This window comes from Triturus cristatus, chromosome 10 (genome assembly GCF_964204655.1).
Source record: "Triturus cristatus chromosome 10, aTriCri1.1, whole genome shotgun sequence".
NCBI classification, from domain to species: Eukaryota; Metazoa; Chordata; class Amphibia; order Caudata; family Salamandridae; genus Triturus; species Triturus cristatus.
In genome coordinates this window covers 816,029,422-816,047,557 of record NC_140593.1, presented here as the reverse complement: position 1 = coordinate 816,047,557, position 18,136 = coordinate 816,029,422, and the positions used below count along the sequence as shown (strand labels likewise).

General features: G+C 42.9%; 1 protein-coding gene across 1 annotated transcript in view; it reads left to right on the top strand.

The window, feature by feature from the left end:
* ASB8 (ankyrin repeat and SOCS box containing 8) overlaps positions 1–18,136 on the top strand; it is a 115,591-nt gene that overhangs the window by 75,448 nt on the left and 22,007 nt on the right. Inside the window, exon 3 of the mRNA XM_085628401.1 lies at positions 17,881–18,040. Within this exon, the coding sequence (XP_085484527.1) occupies positions 17,915–18,040 (126 nt within the window). The 5' untranslated portion in view covers positions 17,881–17,914. The remainder of the gene's footprint in view (positions 1–17,880; positions 18,041–18,136) is intronic.

Genomic DNA, 18,136 nt, shown 5'->3' with positions numbered 1-18,136 from the left:
TGAGTCTCCATTTTGGAGAATATCAACAAAGGTCCTATCTATCCTATTGTGGTTCAGTACCTTTGTCCATTACCCTTTATAAGGGACCAATGTCGCTTATAATGTTATGTATACCGTGGGTCCCTTCTAACTCGTAGGGTTCCCTTGTTTCTTTACAAATAATTTAGCGCAATCTAGTGATTGCAAGGAACTACATCATCTCTCCTACTACGTTTCAGGGGGTTCCTCCACCCTGTTACTTACCTTTTACTTTCTTTCTTTTTTGCCTACCTGCTTCAGTGTATTCGTATGACACACCATGCCCTCATGTACTCTGATGAATACATCAAAAAACTTTAGAAGGCCCTTCTCTTTTCAGAGACTAAGGAAGCTATCATTCAACTGATATCTCGATATTTGACCAACTAGAGAAATCTAAGAAAACATTTATTAGGCTCCAGCTAATGATTTGGATGCTCACTGAGTATCTCAAAGCCGACACAATACCAGTTGACCTTCAAGTAAGGAATATCCTGGGTGTCCTTACTGATAAGAAATTTCTCAATGGCTTTAGCTACATTGGTATCACGTGCTCCAGACGTTGGATGGTACTAGGCATTGATATAGCCACAGAAGAAATTAAAACACTTTTGGAAGAGATTAACAACATAGAGAAACAGATAAATGAAACTAGCACCATTGTAGATGCTAAAAACCTTCTTGAGAAGGTCGAGAAGACCATTGCAGAGCTCAACAGGATCGAACAGAACAAAAAGAGCACTAATGTCAAAAGAGATATTAGGAACTACAAGATTGAGAAAACTTATCCTTATTTGTCTGAAGATTTCTATACTAATAGAACTTACACAAATGTTACCTCACTATGCCCATGGGGCAGATCTAATAAAAACAGCACACCATTGTAGGCTTTTCAGATACCTCTGGTGAATCATCGGAGAACTCCGATTCAGGTGAAGGACGCAGCACCTCTAGAAATAGAAATATAGGTAACAACGATTTTTAAACTTTTAAACAGGGACGTCTGCCCGGATGGGGGAGAGGGCGCCCCCCCAGATGGTACAGCGCAGCTGGAGAGCGGCAGACAAGACAAAAATATTACCAATGGCAACTAGAATTAACTCACCTGTTTCCTGCACTCCCTACATGACAATACCCATCTTTAGCCTTTCTAACTATCAACTATCTGAAGAGGAAATAGATTTACTAAGCAAGGGCCTCTTTTGTTCCAACAATTCGAGCCCAATTTTTTAAAACTCCAAACTGAACTATTGCAGTTCTTTAAAAAGATTAGCCTATATGGTTTCTTCCAAGATAAACCAATGGCAACCAATACTGCCAATAAACAGTTCTGACCACCATCTACATTTTCAACCCCTCACCACAGCATTCCAGCTGAAATGCATACCTTTGAGAAACTTATCCTGTAGGAGGTTTCGGGACTAGAACTGAAACAGAGATTTATTCCATATAACCTTCCCCTGCGGGAAAAGAATGCCCTCATGGGGCTGAAACTGAAAGACCATGTGATTATCAAACCAGCAGATAAGGGCGGCGGGATTGTCCTCCAAGACATTGGTGCATATAAGAAAGAGATCTTCAGGCAATTGTCTAACACAGATCGCCTTCAAATTAAGGAGAGGGGGCTCTGTGGACCAAGGGGATCGAGCTCCCAATAACCATAAAGTTAAAAGAAAGGGTTCCCTTTGATCAACATCTATATAGAATCAATCTAACCACATTCATATCTCCCAACAAGCACCACTTCACAACCCACTCGGAATATATCAAAGCACTTGTATGACAATTTGTATGAAAAATATATGTATTTTAATCAATAAAAAAACCTGTCCAAATATTCGATTTACACCGTGACAGTATATTAAAAAAAGATAAAAACACATAAATCCTAGACACAATGCTAAATAGGCACAATATCCAAACAAAAGGAGAATAAACAGTCTTCTTTGTCATATTAGCGTTAATTTGGATTCACTATAGGCAGCAAAAGGCATAGGTCTTAATTCCCTGTCTCTAGTTAACGAAAAGCTGGGCGTCGACGCGTTTCAGTGGCATATTCTCAATAGGACTACTATTCCCTTTAGTCCCTTTATGTATTAGAATTTCTTGTATCATACCTCTCTGATTGCCCCATTGTTATTTTCTTGTCAATGTATAACGATGTTTAGCTTGTGCCAATAGTTTTATGCCCGCTTTTCAGATTATGACCATCTTGATACTTTCCTCACTTGTCTTTTATATTCCACTTTCTGCGCTACTTCACTGTAACCTTGGCTGTGTGCGATAAATTGCCTCTGTTCTCTAGTGATTATATCTTCTAAATGTTTCTACGTAATTACTCCTCACGTTACACCCCATTAATGTTTGTCCATCATGGCTCCCATTTTCACTCTTTTACGAGCCGATAACTCACGGATGCTAGTTCACCTCTGTGCCTTAACAGTCATGCGCACGTATCGCCGCTTCTAGTATCCTGAGCCAGCTTACTCATAGTGATCTCACTAACCCGGTCTTCACCTGGATACCGAAGGCTCCTCTTTTTGCAGGTAACTGGAATCCTCAGGAATCCAAACCGCATCAAGCATTGCGCTCCGACCGGTAAGTCCCAACAGCGGCCTGCTAATTCCAGCTGTTTTGCGGCAGTCCCGCAGGACCCTGATCATGTACTCTTTCCCTTAGGCCTGAATAAACCCTCCATCTTGACTGGGGACCCGATGCAAGGAATTATCTGTGGAGACTGACGGGACTCCACCATCGTGGTGTCACTACCTATAACCTTATTTAGTAAGCCACACTCCCGCCTTTACATTGGCACTATGCACTCGCATATTACCAATAATTGTCACGCATGTGACCTGTACTCTGCTATTAATACGGTTTAGGTCGACTTTTTGCTCCCAGCCCTATTGAGGATCTCAGCCCACGGATGTGTGGCCACAGCGGCTCTGGCAACGCACTTATGTGATTTTTTTTATTATTTTTATTTATTTATTTTTTTACATTTTTTCATATGGTAATGAACATTGAGTATTAACAGGTCAGCGGATCTGCATGCTTAGCTCATTTTTACCCTTCTCTCGGGCCTATTAGAATCTACCTTATTCTTGCACCCATAATCCCACTATTGCTTGTTTTCATCTGGCTTACAGCACGAAGGATACATTGGCACCTAGTTCTATGATGCCTCACCTGTGTTATCGGTTTGATATGCACTACACACTGGTGTCTTGATCAAACGGTTTTACCCGGAACCGCTATAATCCCTTCTCTTCTTCTTTCTCCCTTACCCCCCACCCCCTTCCTTTTCTTTCTCTTTTTTTCTTCGATGTACAGGCTATTATTCAGGCATAAATCTTTGTGTCCTGATGATGATCCGCCAATTCTAGTTGAGATCGAAACGTCGTCGGCTGACGTATCTTGACTCCAAATTGTCTTCTTTGAATTTCTGTGGGGCATAAGATGCCTTTTTTTGACTGACTGAATATGTATTTACTGACATAGTCACCATGTATATAAATGTCGGAGGTCTGGAAATCTGTTGACTTTCAACCTTTTGCCCATGTAATTTTTTTTATGTTCTTGCTTTGTTTTCAAATTATTTTGTATTTAAAACATGTATTGAGTCTCTCCATTTTGGAGAATGTCACCACAGGTCCTATTGTGGTTCTGTGTACCATTGTCCATTACCCTTTTGAAGAGACCAATGTTGCTTATATTGCCAAAACACATTCTAGCACCTGTCAGTTTGTGCAGTCAGATTGAAATATTCCCAAGTGGTGGGTCCAAGCCCTCAATCAACAATGAGCTCCACAGAAGCTGCCAGTAAATCAGACCTGGATGATTTAGGTCCACCCACTCTGCATAAAGAACGGATTTAAATGTGCGCTTTCTTATCTTGGTGCGGACCTTCTTGTTTGTCCCTCTTGATCTCCTTCTGTTCATGGTTTTGATCACTTACTCCTGTCCTTTTCAATTTTCCTTTCCTCTGCAGCCATCCTCTATCGTATTCTTTTCTCCCTGATCCACACCCTCTCTCCTCTTCTTCTTTCTGTAACCTCCGTGTGATCTTTGAACTCCTCTATGCCTCGATCTTCTTTTGCCCGAATGTGCCATTACCAATTGTTAACATCCGGAAGGCCTGCGCTTTTCTTACTCTTGCACCCACTGTGCTTCAAATTCTTGCTATCATTTCTTGTACATTGATTACTCTTCTCTTCCTGCCTGTTCTCTTGCTTGTGCTCAATACCCTCTTTAAACGGTATTTAAGTTTTGGGTTTCACTTCCTTGTTTCGTGTTGTTTGCTTTTAAATACGCCCAAGAGTGGGTACAGCTTTTCTGATGTTTATATTGATAACCCCTCACGTGATATGCGGTCTGGTACAGTATTCTTTTTTTTTTTATACATCTTTTTACTGACTGAAAGGTACCTTCTTCTTACTTCTGTTCTTCCCCCCTTTAATCAGTCCTGTTTCATTTCTCTTACTTTCCTCGCCCCAAACTCTGGAACGCCTTCCCCATTCCAGCTCTGTACTCTTGGCTCAAGCTTTTGAACCGTTCTGCGCCTTTATAAACCAGCATCTTTCCTTCTAGCATGCATCGTCTTTTATTGATCTGTTGCTGTTTTTATCTTAACGTGGATTCTTGTAGTTTTCTTTATCCATCATTTAGCTCATAGTCAAAGCAACCTTGTTCATTCAATAAAACAGAAATGTACAATACACTTTATAGATGTGAGAATCCCCAGACACCCCCATATCACTGTGTGATTTATGGCGCATCTGAAAAAAGCAGTGGTCAAAGTTGCAGCTGTCACCTGCGCTTCACAGGTGGGCCAGTTTTTCCTTCAGCAGTCACTCTTTCACCCGAGTCCACCTCTGCGCCGTAATATTTTCTCAGTTTGTCACTTTACGTCATCAGAATGTTATGATTCTCAGTGCCTGAAATTTTCATATTGCCTAACCATCTCCCACGCTGCTCTTGAAACAACAACCGTTGTTGGTCATGATGTAATTAAACGCTCTAGTTATTTTATCATGGCCACACATAATTTTATAAAGTATTTTGATGTCATTTTCGTTTCATGCTGTTTGCTTTTTTACACCTTTCACATGCTGGCGATTTGCTTCAAAGAAATACATTCATTCTGAATCCCGTTACTAGAGCTTTCTTCTCTTACTGCTATGTATGGGTTTTAGTTGAATTTCATTGGTCTCTTTTACTCATTTATCATAAAAAGTGCGAGATCGTAGGTGTTACACAAATGTTTTTTGTTTGGATTGTGTTTTAAACAAAGGAGGCAAACATTTAAGTTAATTGTATCCGAAAAGAAAGCGAACAGGCTTGTGTTACGCTCCTGCAAACCTCCCACCCATCACAAAACAGTAAACCGCCTTTTAATTTTACTGCGCTCTCAATTAAAGAAAATAATAAGTTTCAACCAGTGCATGTTATCCGAAACGTGTTAACTGCTGGGGTCGGGCTTTTTCAATATTGTTCTATGCACATGTGCTATTGATCTTGCCTCTTAATTGTATTCATTGCGTGAACTTGTGGTTTTCTGCAGTTTGTTAATTAATACAGTGAGATTTGAACAAACTGTCTTGACTCTTGAGGTAAAAATGTTTATACTAGAACAGACAAATACTCGATCACAGCCTTTTTGACCAATCGAATGCGGTTCCTGATACTAGCTAGGAGCATTTTGTACCATCTTGGGACACAAGGTGGCAGCAGAGAACTGTGCTGCATAGATCAGTGGCCACGTTTGGTGTTCGCATCCACTTGCTAGTGTCTCATTTCGCGACTTCCACCAGTACTAACGGTGCACTTTCAAGCCCCACGCACTGTCACCACAGCTCTTTTTTAGGTCTCGCCTGAGACAGCGCTTTAGCGCTGTTATGGCGAGACTTCTAGTAGGCACTTTTGGAAGTGGAAACAAGTGCATTTCAGGCCGCCAACTACAGTGCATGTGCTCCGGGCGCGCGCACCATTTGGCAGCCTGAAAGCATTAGTTTTCTTTCACTTTCGCGGCTGCACGGCCGCCCGCGAAAAGTGCTCACCATTTGCCAGCCTGCATTGCCTCTCTCCCCTACCCCCTCCCATATCCTCTCTTTTATCACACTCTGTAGTGTTCCAAAGAATGTAAACAGGACCCCGCTTCCCGGAGCCTAATTGAAGTCATGCCGATTTTTAGAGCACTACTTCAAATAGCTGTTAGCAAAATATGTTAAAGCATGGCTTGCCGCAGTTACGGACCTCTTCATTCCCAAACTTAACTCCAACCCCTCCCTCTCTTACACTCGCTAACTCCCACACAGCTCAACATTACAACGTTGCCTGGTGATGGACTTATTTTCCATGGTTAATGTCCCCGAGCCCATGCTGGGTGAGCCTCTGAGCTCAATATTTCAACATTCTCTGATGATGGATTTCCTTTCCAATGTTAATGTCTCCGAGCCCATGATGTGCGAGTCTTGCAACTCCACATTTCAACGTTCACCGAGCAGGCCCTTATCTCCCCACCCTGCCAGTCTGTGGCTGCACCCTGAAGCCCCGCGCCACAGAGTGATCCCCGAACGCGGATATTAATCATGCTAACGACCCCCTCTTTAATCTGAAAGGCGACCCGTCCCAGCCTCCACCTTCTAGGTTTCTTCCCTCAGCCACTTCTGAGTTGCGCTCCTTGTTCGCTAATTACATTTCTTTCTTTGCTGATGACTTCTAATCGGCTCGGACGGGAATAATTATGCGGAGACATTTCATGGCCTGCCGGATCAGGAATTCCCAGTGAGTTAGTGACAGGCCTTTCAGTCGCCGGCAGCCTTCCCCCGGCACCGAACAAGGCCCGAGCAGCGGCCCCGGGGGAGCCCAGCCTGCTCCCACTGTCACTCACACCCCGGCCTCCTCCTCTGCAGCACCCCCACCCCTCCACTCCCCTTCGCTCCTCTTCTCTTCACACCCACCCACCCACTCACTCCCCTCCTCCGAATTCCGCCGCCACCCCCTCCTTCACGCAGCCGATTCTACCCCTTCCCGCCCCTTCTCGCTGCTGGCAGTCGATGCGGGGGACCTCCAGCCCTCCACACAGAATGAGCTTCTCTTGAAGGGCAGCTATCGACGCCCCTTGATCTCTGATCCCCAAACAAGTTACTTTATTTTTTATTTTTACAACCGCAGTAGTTTGGTCTGGCCTGTTTTGACTGTATCCCCACTGTCTTTCACATTAGGTCGCCTCCGCATTTTATCCTTCCTGGCCCACCACTGACCGCACACCCACCAGGTTAGCCCCGCCCTTTCGTCCATGTGTGGTCTCGCGCGGCACTCTTTCATGTTAATGAAAGTTTTATCACACTCGGTGTGCGTCTCAAGGGAGGCCAACGATTGTTTAAATTGTCATGTAAGCCCCTTTCATGTGAACCTGTAGCACTCCGAGTAGGGACAGCATCGGGGGCCAGGTTCCTGCCCAGACCAGCCCTCTCATCGGAGCAAGCTTATCCCCTGCAGCCCCACCCCCAGTGAAAACATCGGGTGTCTGCTCTATGTGAACACGTAGAATATAATAATTTCCTAGTGGTAAAGCAATAGAGTCCTCTCCTGAAGTGTGGCATTTGCTATCCAGGTACTTTAGATAGTAGTACCGTAGGAGTTTGATAACCACTCATTTCCCTGACCTGGTCCAGGTGCTGCAGTGGTATTGGTAGTTGGTTAATGGCCAGACTAACAGTGGCAGAAACGGGGAGAGGCCGTTATATTGACATGGAGAGAAAGGGAGAAAATTGAGGTAGGCAGACATAAACAAGCATTTGCAATTCAATAGGTCTCGCATTTATACGAGTTTGAGCTATTGGCATTGTAAATGACAGTGCCTTTTATTTATGTTTTAAAAAAAACAAACTTAAATACAAAGCATTGTCATTTACAATGCCAATAGCTCAAACTTGTATAAATGCGAGACCTATTGCATTGCAAATGCTTGTTTATTTGAGGTATTCCTCTGGGAATCTAGAAATAAGCAATCCGTGCAAGTGTACAAATGACTTTTTACCGACGAATGATTAATATAGATCTACCAGATACTTAAATGAATATGTTCTACGTGCTCGCAGCTTTTAGTGCCGCGAGTTCTCTGTAAAATCTAGTGATGCAGCACTTTGATTTATTGTTGATCACTAGAAATGTTTCATTTGTCCTCCACGTGGTTGTCACTTTTATAACGAATTCACCTGGTGCACAAAGTGAGTCCGGTTAATCTACCATCAAAGAGCCTCTGGCTTTTATGATCAGAGGCACATACTCTCCTGAGAAGGAAGCCAGTAGCCACGCCGGCATTACATTACACTGCTCAGAACACACACCATTGGATGTAAAAAGCTGTCTGGGTTTCCGCTTTCGCTCTGTTGGAACACAGAGTAGCTGGGTCAGACTTCAACAGTCTTCCCTTCATACAAATTTCAAGTCTGTGTTTTTCTCATTACAACACAACAGGGAAAACAAAACCAGGGTGTCATCTGTGATACAAAATGTTCCTTCCCATCTTAAATCAGCACTGTTGTCAGTGGAGTCAACCTACAATGTCTGCCACTGAGGGAATCTGGATTGCAGAAGAGCCAATTTTGCTATCGAAGTAACATGGACTTGGTGATGGGTCAGTTAGATTATTGTAACCTCTGGGACATTAGTCAAGGGGATCCCTTTGGAAAGAAGTCAAGAAGCGGAGGAATTAAGAAGATTGAACCCTTATAGCTTTGTGTGGCGCTAGTAAAGTAAAGGTTTTAAGAAGCTCGAACCCTTATAGCTTTGTGTGGCGCTAGTAAAGTAAAGGTTTTAAGAAGATCGAACCCTTATAGCTTTATGTGTAGCGCTAGTAGAGTAAAGTAAAAGTTTTTAGAAAATTGAGCCCTTATAGCTTGGTGTAGCTCTAGCTAATTAAAGGAAAGGTAGTAAGAAGATTGAACCTTTTTAGCTTTATGTATTGTGCTAATTGAATAATGGAAAGTGATTAAGAAGATTGAACCCCTATCGCTTTTTTGTAGCTCTAGTTGAGAATGGAAGGATATTTAGAAGATTGACGTCTCCCTATAGAAATGTTATACAGCCATATTTTTAGCAACTCCATTATAGAGAGCAGCAGTGAAGCAGGCCGAGTTTTTAGGTCTGGCTTCAGCAAAGATCATTTGATTTTGCTAAAATTATATGTATAATATACTTAATTGGAAGGGCTTTCAGCTAGCTCTCGTCAACCATTGGTCTGTTGTTGTCATTCACATTTTGCTTCTGCCCGGTACAGCATGGGGCAGTGGGTCAGGCCTCTTCAGCCACTGGCAGTGCCAGTATTTGTTTTTACTTGATGTTCATGGCAGTGCTATTACGGTTAGCTACTTTTCAGCACAGTATTGTTTGGAATTCCTCCATCATTCCTACTTAAGTCAAAGAGTTGTGTGTGATATCCAAACTAGTGCTTTTCACAGGGTGGAACAGTCAGCAGGTTAGTTTAATCCTGGGCTTAGCAGCATTCTAAATTGATATTCTACTATGTAACAGGGCAAGTGAAGGAAGAGTTTTACCAGGTGACTACGTACGCTGTCATCAAATATACACACTTGCGTGAAGTACAAGAAAACCCGAACATTTATTTTTAAAAATACATCCTTAGATGGAGATATAGGAAAGCATCTTTTTGTTTTGGAACACTCGGGCACATATTTTGTGGCGAAATGGGGAATCCGCCGGTATTCCCCAGTCGTGTGGTTCCGATACAGTATGTAAAAAATGAAGGCAATAAAGTCATTCTTTTTTTAGGACTCTTCTTCTCAACGTCTCATTGAAAGCAAATCTATCATAGCCCACGTTTTATTTCGGTCACATTTGACCTCTATGCTTCTTTTGAGCATTTCTGTGATCCTGCAATTGCTAACGACCTGTCTAGTTGAGATCTGTAACCTCTGTTCTATAGCGCTTCCTCAAAAGGAGTTAAATCGGAGTGTCCCTCATTTTCTCTAAATTTCTAATGACGTTCTCAAATGATTCTCGGCAGTTCATCCAACTGAGTACTAGATTATGGTCCTCTGACATCTCTGTTTGGCAGTGGTCTCAAATGCAAGGTTGCTGGGTATGCATTTCCCTTTCGTTGACATCTCAGAACCACGCACTTCTCAGTGTTGCAGTATGATTTAACCCTGCCAGAGTGTATGAACATGTATGGCTACTGGCAGTGTCAGCAAGATGGCGGAGAAGGAACAAACAGCAGAGGAAACCTCATCAAAGGCTTTTTGAATTTGCATCTCGAACACTGCATAGGTGCCTCATTTGTAAAAGCTTCTTGTAGACCCCTCCTAATTGTGCTCTTTCAAAACTGCTGTTTTGTATCCGTGTCGCTCCAATATATTCTTCCACCTTCCACGCTGTTTTCCAACCTGTCGCAATGATTTTCCACCCTTGCACATATGTAAACCAATACTGATGCAACCTGGCGAATCACTTCTCACATGGGTACCCTTGTGAGAATGATTGCACTCCATTGAGATGCCTACCACTCACAGTAGAACTCGGAGATGTATGCTAGTTACAGAGCATTTACTCCATCAACATCCCTATTTCAAAGCACTCCACTGCAGAATGCTACCATAATAACCATAATCTGGTATTTGTGAAGCGCGAACAATTGCCCCTAAGGGTGTCAAGGCGCTGGGGGCCATTTGGTAGATAAAGCGAGCTATTGCCCAGAGTCACATTATGGTGCTGGGCTAACCTGACGCCGGGGATAGAACCGCGAGCCCCCGTGTTCCGGAGTCAGCTGCTCTGGCCACTGCGCCACACCTCTTCCACCTGCCCCACCCACTTGTTGCCAACCATGCTTATGTAGTCGAGTACAGCTTGCATCCGTAAAGTGCCAGCACTACCTACAGGTTTTTCAGACTGAAAATATGGGTTATATGCATGGCAAGTCAACTTCCATTAGCAACAGAGTTTCGGCAACTCTTGTCGAAGTACTAAGACCAGCCAGAAACCGCGGATTTGAGAGCTCCTCCCTTAGCCCCCTATTGTGCACTTGCTCGTTCACTGCAGTGACATGAAGAGCAGAACTGCAGCTGAGGGGATCACAGCATGGAATCTGAAATTACCCTCATTGCAAGTTATTTTTTATCTTTCCTCAGCAATTGACGAGGAGGCATGCATTGGACACATGCTTGATTGATGTAATATATGCCTATTCATGACCTTGCTGGTAATTCATCTGCTTGTGGAGGTGCTGGCTCACACTCTGCAGATTATATAGCAAACCACTCTCCACTGCCTTTTCTCACAGTTCACCAATCATTGCCTTTTCTGTCAACAATTGTGCAGTGTTTGAGTCTGTGCGACCCGTCTTCAGTATCTGAACTTTCTTTACTTTGTCCTTTCTGTTTACGTTTTTATGAGTCTTTGAAGTCACGAATATTAAAAGCTGGTCTCCTCTTTCAGTCTTGTCCCCCTGTTTGATATCATACACATTGAGGGGACATCAGCAACATGATCTGGGCAAAATTCCATCATTTTTGCTAACCTTGCCATTCCAGTTTGGACCCAGCCATATGCAAATCAGTCTTGACCCTGCGCCCGATGGGAACATCCAGCCCGAACTGCCAGGCCAGGTCCTTGTGTGTCTTTTGCTTTCGTACCCCTGTAAGAGACCGATTCTTCCTGCCTGGTGCAGTGCTTTTGACAGACTTCTCTTGTGTATTGTATGCAGCATTATTTAAATGGGGGGGGGGGGGGGGTGTTTGTTTGTGTGTGTGTGTTTGTGTGTGTGTGTGTGTGTGTATATATATATATATATATATATATCAACAGAGTACCAAATAGTGGGTGGAAACCGAGTGATGCAGTGCAAGATAACGGGGAAGTTCCTATTGTGTGAAAAGATCAACAGAGTACCAAATAGTGGGTGGAAACCGAGGGATGCAGTGCAAGATAACGGGGCAGTTCCTATTGTGTGAAAAGATAATGTTCCTTAAAGTGACAAGTCTTCACTTTCTTTCGGAATTATATGAGCGTTGGAGTATGTCGGATGGTGTGCCAAATCCTGAGTGCATAGAGGGACACAGCCTGCCTTCTGTTTTTTATTTTTTCTTGCACTTCTTCGTCACCAGTCTAGCGCTGTATGGGCTCACTGGAGTGGTGCTGTCCCCCTGAGATGCTTTGTTTCTTAGCCTGGTATGTCTGGTATCATTTCTGATACACTTGTAAGTGGCTCATGTGGTCTTGGAGATGAAACTGACCTGAACCGCGTTGAGTCGATGTGGTCAAGCTTCAAATTCTTGATGAGAATTGCTATAGACTTTAAGATGGATTCGAGGGGTTTTAAGGGCCGTTGAGCAGGGTATTGCCATCATCTAGGTGTGAGTGGACAAGTCCTTGCATTGATTTTGTGAATTCGGTTTCTGGAAGGAATTGTTTCACTTTCTTTCAGGAGAGAGAATTGATACCATGCTGTCTTGATTTTCCTGGTGGTGTGGTCTGTGAGGGTTAAATCTGTATCCGGGGTGAATACAGGCAATGTTGCATTATCTGTCTGCAGGGGTATAAAGCCATATATGTAATTATGTTAACCAAGCTTGAATCTCTGCTTGTTAGAGCTGTTGGTGAACCAGAATGACTTGTTGACCCGAGTTTTAGGAATGTACTTTTCATCCAGTTAGCTCAAGGCATGTTTTGAGTTATGTTAATTTTGTAAGGCGACAGCTACCCAACAGGGTTTCCCGGTGCCAGCCTGAGGAGAACAAAAGAAAAACAGAAAATTGATTGAACAGCCAAGTTTTCAAACATTTGCGGAAGTTCCCGTAAACAGTTTTGTTGCGAAGTGGCATGGGAAGAGAATTCCACAAAGAAGAACCTAGACAAGCAAAAGATCGACCACCCATCCGTGACAGTCTGATCCAGGGAACCGAAAATTTAGCCTGGGTAGTCGACCGAAGAGGGCGTGAGGGCAAGTAAAGGTGGACCAAAGCTTGCAGGTACTGGGGAGCCGAGCCCGATTTTAATCTTAAACATATAACTCCAGGCTTTGAATAACATTCGGTTCTCTACCTTGAGCCAATGGAGATCACGTAGAGAGCCAGAGATAGAGGCAGCTCTGGAAACCTCGCAGAGTAATCTACTTTGATTAGGTTGTCATTTAAAAAAAAAAAATGTTTGTCAACTAGAGAAAGTGACAAAAACGACTTGACTAATGTTATTCTCACTTGAAACACCGCCCAGATGTATATGTGACAAGTTCACACCTTTTAGTCATTTCCCGTTTATCTGCTGGTGTTGCATAGTGTATAATCATGTAGTTTCTTTAGTTCTGGCCATTGAGACCACTTTTTCTGTTTCGCCAGGCTATTGTTTTAAGAAACAAAATATACTGTATGTACATATAGGGTTCTTTGTCAGCCTTCTAAATCCATTGGCCTGATCAGCTGTCATTCGCATTTTACTTTCGCACACAATATCTACTTTGGACCAAATGATCAGCCCACTTTAGCCACTGCTTCCCCGGACTATGAGTGACTGTTCTGCTCGTGCCCATCTGTCTAAAAAGTAGCCCCCTTAAGTGACTTGGCTGATGAGTCAAGTCCTCAAGGCATAAGATAATGTCTCTTAAAAGTAAAATAACACAAACTGAAGGTAGAAGACGGAACCTTGACAATGCCTGTTGTGAGATCGAAATTGGTGGAGAGAAAATATTGGTCTTGGCGAATTCTGGATCCCCTTACACCATGGTAGGTGGGTGACAACATTTGGGCAGAACAATTTGCAGAAGAGCTAATTGATTTAAAATCCCTTGTAAAAGTCCTGTAAACTAAAGAGCGGGCCAAGATTGTTGTAATGAACATTTCCTTCCATGACAGAAACCATATGAAATGTATACATAGCCAGAAGAGGATATAACCTTTTGGGATGGCGTCATCAGAGAGATATGGAGATTACACTCAACCCTAATAGCAGAGAAGAAGGGATGCTGGTTGATGATCATTGGGACTGATGGGTATTAGGCAGAGTTTCCTCATGTGTTTAAAGATTATTTAAGATAACTCAAAAACTTTGAGCAAATTATCATTCTTAAGGGTGAGGCAAAACCATGAGTCAACACAGTACATAAAGTCGTCAATTTGATGTTTATTCCACAGAAGGAGATGAAGAAATCACTTGACCAAGGTGTTATAGAAGAAATTGAATCTTTAGAGTGGTTAGTGCTTGTAGTCCTGCCACCCAAAGATGGTGGTAAGCACATAGAAATGTGTGTAGACCTTTGCAATTAAAACTAATGTCTTTGGGCAAATCGCCAACATTAACCCAACTTGTCGGAAACCCTGACGATGCTTGCAGGTGCCAAGGTTTTTTGCATGATGGCCCAATCATCGACCTATTACCAGATACTACTCAATGAATGTTAAAGACACCTCACATTACTTATAATACATAGCAGCTTACAGATTTGTTAGAATGCCTTTTTGTTGGTGCTCAGTGGCTGCTTGCTTTGAGAGGGTCAGGAAGATGGTAGGAGTTTCTTGAGTCTTGGTGTTCCTAGATGATATCTTGGTATGTGGCAAAGATGGACTATGGTATAACATAAAACAAAAAAAGAAAAGTGTAGAGTTTTAGTTACATCAGTGACTTACCTGTGGAAGCAATTTCTGGGGAAGGCATTAAACCTAAATTAGAGCTCGTTGACTGCATTATGAAAGGCCCAGTACCAGAACTTAAAGAGCAAGCTGGGTCCTTTTTATGCCTTGCACAGTATTACACAAGTTTTGTAAAACAAATATTCTTTTAGTGTAGTGGAACCAATAAGAGTGTTAAAGAAGGGTGCCCTTTCTCCTGATCTGAGGTGTGTGATAGTACTTTTAAAGCTATCAAAAGTGAAAGTGGTAAAATATCTACCTTGGGGCATTTCATTGTACGGAAGTAAACTGTTGTCACTACAGATACAGGTTTGAAAGAATTGGTAGCTGTATTAATCCAAGTGGTTAATGGAGATGAGAGTAGTGGCTTTTGCATCACATGACCTCAAGGATGCTTAGAAATACTACTCTGTGAACGAAAAGGAAGCGTTAGTGTGTGTGTGCGTGCAAATTGTCATGTTAAGTTTCATTTTTGGGTTATTTTATTCATTGCTAGGACAGATCACTGTCCCTTGGTTCAAATTTTCTCTTGTAAAAGGTAGTGAGTGGTTGACTCTTAGACTAAAGAGTTGGAGTGAGGAGCTGGAAGAATTTAAATTCCAGGTGCACTATCTGCCTGGCCTCAAAAATAAAGCAGCAGATGCCTGTGAGAAGGACTGAGGAGTATGATTTAAATGTAAATGTAGTGCATTTATATAGCGCTCCGCACACCCCCGAAAGGGTCTCTCAGGCGCTGTGCACATACCGCTGTGGAACCCTTCCTGGCCTTTCCCTGTGAAGTGCCCACACCTGGGCACCCCCAAGGTGAAGCCAGGCATCCTAGCGCTGTTGGGGCCGTTGTGGAGATTAAGCAAGCTATTGCCCAGAGTTGCAGAGTGTAACCCATGATTAGAATAGGCACCGAGGCGAGAATTATCGGGTCCGGGGAAATTAAGCCCAAGACCCGCCGAGGCGGGAATTGAACCCTGGTCCGGGCCAGAGCTCTGCATCAGGGTCTGCCGCTCTAACCATTGAGCCACACTTCTCCATAGATAGATAGATTAGATATTTGTGGACTAAACTGGGTAAGAGAAGATGCTGGGACTAAAGAAGAGTGGGAAAGGTGTAAACAGAGGAATATGTTTCTACCGGTTATCAAGGAGTTTATAGTGCATGGCGACCCTGACCATAAGGACTTGGACCAAAAATTTAGGCCTCTTTAGAATGTGAGAAATTAGCTGACGTTTTGGTATAGGGAACTCGGAGGTGGAAGAATAGTCCCCAAGAAGAAGTAAGGATGAAAGTAATTAACCTGGCTCAGGAGGGAAAACTTGGGAGGAGGAGCCTTACCAAGGTCAGGATAGAGATATATTGGTGGCCACCAAGTAGAAGAAATAGTCGCAAGTTGTTTGATGTGTGCCACTAATGACAAATCACCTATCACCTGCTGTACTGCTCCTTTGTCACCTGCAGTAATACCCAAGTAACCTTTGGGTGAAGTTAGGTCTCGACATTATGGGACCATATGAGTTGTTACCACCTGCGATTACATATTTTCTGTTATGGAAGGATTGCACCATTAAATTGGTTTCAACCAGGTGTGTAAATAAAGGGAGTACCAAAGTGATTTTAGAATTCCTTAAGAAGGAGTTTGCCAGTGGAGAGGTACCCAAGCATCTGGTGACAGATAATGGAGTGCAGTTCGTCTACCAAGAAATGAAGGATTTTCTAAAAGATTTAGCACTTGTTCATCAGAAAACAGCCTTGTATGCACCCAAGGCCAATGGCCTTGCAGGTCAACTGAATAGGTATGTGAAATAATGCGTCTATATGGTAGTCAATCTTGGAGTCCCTCTTAAGAATAGTCTGAGAGAAACTTGGTGGGCTTACCATACGGCTCCTAACAATGTAACTTTAATATCACACTTTGATCATTTGAAAGGCAGAGTGGCAAGCTCGAAAAATAACCCTGCCTGGTTTAAGTCTGGTAAAAGAAATTGATGATGGAAATGCTAGGTCCAGGAAGTACTGATACAAGGTGTATCAACTGAGGTTTAACCCCTTGAGTGCCCCGCCCTTTCCCCCTCCTGTGCCGGCCCTTTCATTAGCGGGCGGGGTCCATGACGAGATAGTCTCGTCATGGGCACAGCGCAACCGCGCTCCATGACGAGACTATCTCGTCATGGGCACAGAAGGGGTTAAAGAGAGATATGACCAGAGACATTCTGCCAAACACAAGATATAGAAACTGGATGACCTTGTCTGGAACAAAAAAACAAACTGGGTAAATAAAGGCAGATCCCAGTTTATGGATCCAGTCTCCAGCAGATTCTTAACTGGACTCTGTGGCAGTACAAAAAGAGCGCACACGAAGAGCACTTCATTTATGCCTCTAATGGAGTGTCACTTTGTCGAAGTTACATGCCCCCTGTTTCAAAGTACAATGGCAAGGAGGGGTACTAGTACAAAGCATTTAGATGCTTTCTTCATTTATTTAACCGTTTCTTATGTCTGTCTTGGAGACCGCCTAGCTATCTCAACAGTTATGTTATCTAAAAACTTCATAAATAAAAAAAGGCATTTCTCTATATGCTTAGACAGAGGGGCTTTTGGTCAGCTCTTTTCATTCAGTGATCTTTTCAGCTGTCATTCATCTTTTGCTTTCTGCACATTAGAATACAACCTGGGCCAGTGAGCCAGCCCTTTTCAGCCATTCACTGCCTTGCAGTGAGAGTGGTGGAGTTTTGCTTGGTCACACGTGCACATCTAGTCTGTCCTACGGCTGGTGGACCAATATTTTGCTGTTACAAAACGCTTTTCGTTTCTTTCTATTTTTAATTCTTTTATTTTTCTTAGTCACCCAAGAGTCTTTAAACAATGTCTTCATGTTACAGAAGTTCAGCAGTATGTTTTCTTTGTGCTAATAAGAGCCATCTTTTTCTGTGATGTGCATTAAATGTTAATAGGGTTTGTATAACTGTTCTAAAAATCCCTGCCTGATTAGGAAGCACTCTTACTGTTCTATTAAATTATATGCGTTGGTATTTTTTTCCACATTTTAACATTTCTTTAGACGTACTTGATGGCCATATTTAGGGTGTGGCATGTTATATTTTATCTTTTTTTATGGTGCTTTATGCTTGTAAAAGGAAGAACAAATAATCATGCTCCTGGTTGTCAAGCCTATTGGTGTTGCAAATGCTTGTTTCTAAAAGCACTTTTGCCTTTTTTCCTGCAGGTGGGCTGTGTTAGCAGTGATTCCAAGGCTGTCTATGACCAGCATGTGGTACGTCATGCAGAGCATCCAGAGCAAATATTCGCTGTCGGAGCGACTCATCCGCACTATTGCTGCCATCCGATCCTTTCCCCACGACAATGTTGACGACCTCATTAGACGGGTATGGACACTCATGGACTTTTGGTCAAGCCGGTTAGACCTGCCCATAGCACTGAAATGTTTGTTTTTGGGGCAAAAGTGTACATTCTACACCGAT